Source organism: Pteropus vampyrus, unplaced genomic scaffold, assembly GCF_000151845.1.
Source record: "Pteropus vampyrus isolate Shadow unplaced genomic scaffold, Pvam_2.0 Scaffold154, whole genome shotgun sequence".
In the NCBI taxonomy this organism is placed as follows: domain Eukaryota; kingdom Metazoa; phylum Chordata; class Mammalia; order Chiroptera; family Pteropodidae; genus Pteropus; species Pteropus vampyrus.
This window is the reverse complement of record NW_011888935.1, coordinates 765272-769323: the sequence shown is the minus strand read 5'-3', so window position 1 is coordinate 769323 and position 4052 is coordinate 765272. Positions and strand designations below refer to the sequence as shown.

Sequence of the window (4052 nt, the reverse complement as noted above, 5' to 3'; positions counted from 1 at the left end):
TTGGCAGCACTACAGGCTCGTCATTGCCCGGGCTGCAGCTACCACACCCCAGTTTCTCATGTGAAAGGTTATGTTTTAAATTTTGTTTCTCTTTTAGATCTATCTTCCCCATCCACCCCGCCTTCAGAATCATCGCCTTGGCAGAGCCCCCCGTAATTGGAAGCGCAACCCAGCAGTGGCTGGGGCCGGAATTCTTGACCATGTTCTTTTTCCATTACATGAAACCACTTGTCAAAAGTGAAGAAATCCAAGTCATCAAGGAAATGGTAAGAGCAAGGCCAGCTCGAGCCTGTTGCCTTCAGTTTTTCTCTTTTTAAAGCCTTCTGACTCCTGCTGGAGCAGAGTTGGACATTTTTGACTTTTTCTCCCCATTTACACCCAAATTTCCTTATATAATTGTTCCCAAACTTTAACACTGTACAGAGCCATCTGAAGGACTTGGTAAAATGCAGATGGCAGAGTCAGTAGGTATGGGCCATGGTCCATGAGAGTTTGCATTTCTCAAGTTCTCGGGGAACTCTGATGCTGCTGGTCTCGGGAGCGTGCTTTGAGAACCGTGGCTGTAGGCTGTCTTTCCTCTCTCCTTGTGTGGAGGCAGTTTGGGGGGAAGGGGGAGGTTCCTCTGCCCTTTATATGCAGCCAAAGATGACTATTTTCAGTTTCTACTGAAAAGGGAGGTTAAACACATTTTAATTCCTTAGATTCTGTAGAAAATGCTATGGAGTCCTGGGCCCCTCGGTACTGTACTATGTCCTAAGCTCCACTTACCTGCTTAGTTGTCTGGTGGTTTGTAGTGTCTATAATCCATTACTTCAGTGTCTGCCTTAAATGGGCATTGTGCTCAGCATTTTCAGAGTTTCAGGACTGTACGATTCAATGTAGAAGCTCTAGCTACATTAAATAAACTTTTAAAATTCAGTTTCTCAGTCACACTTCAGGTGGTCAATAGCTACATGGGGGCTTTTGGTCAGCATATTAGAAAGCATAGGTAAAGAACATTTCCATCATTGTAGAGAGCCCCGTTTGGACAGTGTTGTTCTAGATCACAAATAATTAACTTTTTACATAAATGAACTCATTCTCTTTAAAATGCCAGAACGAACTTTTTTGGTCTTGCTGTGAGCGTGGTCTGGATGAGGCTGTCGTCTTTAAAGACAAAGAACCGGCCATTAAATGCCAAGTCCACTACCTGTTAGCTTGCACGTCGTGGGCAAATTACTCAGCCACAGTTCCTTCACCTAAAGATGAGGATAATACTACTTGTTACATCGCAGGGTCGATTCAAAGAATAAATGAGGTCAAGAATGTACTTGAACTTAGAATTTTAAAGTTTCAGCCACCTAAGTGACCAAAGAAGCCCTGAGCAGTGGCGTTCTGAATGGCCGCATTCCGTCAGCCATGCTCTGTCGTCTCTCTCCGCTCTTTCGTATTAAAACTTGAAGTTTGTTCTCGTATAAGTTTTCTTCTAATCGATTAAATATTTAATCAGATTAAAATTGTTATTTTAATAGTTAAAGGCAAACCACGTGTGTTATTTGGGCAGCTGTTCTTCAGAGTTCACTGGTAAATTGATCGTGTCCCTTGGGTATGTGCTTGAAAAGTCCTTGGAAAAATGCACAGCCCTACTTATATGACTTGGTAGACATGGGCGTAAGAGGACTACTAAATGAAGGAGTTGGTTTCAGTAAGAAAATGCCTAAGTTAGAGTTTAGAAAATGATGCCGAAGCTACCTAACAGGAGAATGATAATATATGACATTTTTATGGGCATGCTATTTGCCAGTTTTAGAGTTAGAGGCTCCTTTTAGTTCTATGCCGGTGACAGAATTGCAGATGGAGAAGGGGAGCTTGGTTCTGATCACCTGATTCTTAAAGAGAAGAGGGACAGGCGTGTGTCCTGAGAAGATGAATAAGTACATTTATCCATGAATTAAACACGTAACCTGTAATCAGGGACTTTCTAAAAATGTAATTCTGATATTATTTGCTAAGTAGCCAGAATTTATGGTTTACCGATTAGATATCCCAGTTTATTCTTTCTGTCTTTCCTCATTTCGCTCATAAAATAGGTCCCAAGTGTACCTCAGGAAGCCTTGGACAAACTGTTATCGTTCACACACAGACTCAGAGAGACACAGGACCCAACGGTGAGTATGGATCTTCCGTTGTTGACAGTCTGCTACTTGATGTTCTTAGAGTTCAGTGCTTTGAAATCGTTTTATTTTTGTTAAGCTGGTATTTTTATTCCTATGTGATGCTTTGTCCTGTGCACAGGTTTTACTCTTTCAGCGATTTTCATATTTCTTCCAGCTCCTCATGGCCAATATCACGGCAAATGGCTCTAGCTCCAGAGGACGACCGGGCACCCCTGGGGCTCTGCCTGTTCCTCGCATATTCTGTGCTGAGCGGTCTCTTCTGTTCTTATGGCTTCCAGTGCCAGCTCTAATTCCTACACCTTCATCTTCAGCCTCCACCTTCTCTTTTCTGATGGAGTCTTTATTTCCGATTGTATTTCCATGCTGGGATCGTACGTTGGGAAGATCCAGGGCTGTCACCGCCTAACTCCGAGTCTGTAAAACAGGAACAGCGCCACGTCCCTCGTTAGGGACGCTGCGATGATGAGATCACTGTAAACGCCTCACATCTTACAGAACTAAACGGTCTCCCCCTTTAAATCCATTCCCATTCCCTGTTTAATTTTCCGACTTTGTTAATAATCTGTCTGCCGTGACCGAAGTGAGAAACCCCGACGTCACCGCTGATTCCTTGTTTTCTCACTGTCTCCCCTCCCCCTGAAAGCAGACTCATCAGCTCAGCATCTCAAAGTCAGCTGTTCCCTTTCTGTCGTCAGTCGTTGTCCCGGTATTGGATTTCATAATTTTCCTCCTAGAATATCGCTGTTTCCTTTTGTCTGCCCTCTTCACCAGTAATCCATTCCTTCCTCGTAGGGCTAGCTATTGTTTTCCTGTGGCTCTTGTAGGAAATTACCATGAACTGGTGGGTCTGGACCCCAGAAGTTTGGAGTGGGTGTCATTGAGCTGAAATCAAGGTGTCAGCAGGGTCTCGCTGCCTCGGACACTCGAAGGAAGAATCCGTGCCTTTCTTCTTCCAGCTTGTGGCAGCTGCCAGCATTCCGTGACCCATGGTCTTGCCATTTCAATCTCTGCCTCCATCATTACGTCACCTTCTCTTCTGTGTGTCTGTGTCAAATCTTTCTCTGCCTCCCTTTCACAAGGATGCACACAATTGCATGTAGGGGCCATCTAAATAGTCCAGGATGGTCTCCTCATCTCAAAGTCTTTAATTTACTGTAACCTACAGAGTCAGCTTTGCCACGTAAGGGAGAGTTCACAGGTTCCAGCAATTAGGATGTGGACATCTTTGGGGTACCATTTCCTAGCTGTCATAGGCCCTGTTAATTTCCAGTGATTTCCCCTTACTCATTCTTTTCAGCTGCACCATTCTCCTCGTTGTCCCTTAAACACACGCACACCTGCCTCAGGACCCTCGATGCTTGCTGTGTCCTCGCCTGCTCTCCCACGTGGCTGCAGGTTGGTCCTCTCACCCCTTTGGGACTTGCTCAGATGGCTCCTTCTCAGAGAGGCCTTCCTTAAAACACTCTATTTAGAATCATATATCCTCCCCACTTCATGCCTTTCCTTCTTTCCGTTTTAAGGTTCTTCATAGGGCTTATTACCCTTTGACATAATTTATGTTTCGCTCACTTATTTTTCATTGTCTGTTTTCCCTCACTCAGAGTTGAGTTCTGGGGTGGCAGAAGTTTTGTTCGTTTTGGTCCCTGCCATACCCCAAGCATCTGGAGCCGCGCCTGCTGCATAGGCATCCAACAAACCGGTGTTAAGTAAATGAATGAATAAATCCTCCGTCTTGTCTCAGGAGAGATCTTTCCCTAATCCATTTCCTAAGTTCTTCTCCTTTTTAAAACTGATAAGAGCTGGATTCTTGTTGTCTGTAGACCGAAGGCTAAGATGCCGGAGGCTCCCATCTGCCCTGGCTGCTCGTCCAGCCGCACAGCCCACGGCCTCTGGCGA

At 44.9% G+C, this 4052-nt stretch overlaps 1 protein-coding gene across 1 annotated transcript in view; it reads left to right on the top strand.

Annotated features, from left to right (window-relative positions):
• The window catches only part of VWA8 (von Willebrand factor A domain containing 8), a 281798-nt gene that overhangs the window by 80238 nt on the left and 197508 nt on the right, over positions 1–4052 (top strand). Inside the window, exons 15-16 of the mRNA XM_023536356.1 lie at positions 98–266; positions 2070–2147. Coding sequence (XP_023392124.1) covers positions 98–266; positions 2070–2147 — 247 coding nt within the window. The remainder of the gene's footprint in view (positions 1–97; positions 267–2069; positions 2148–4052) is intronic.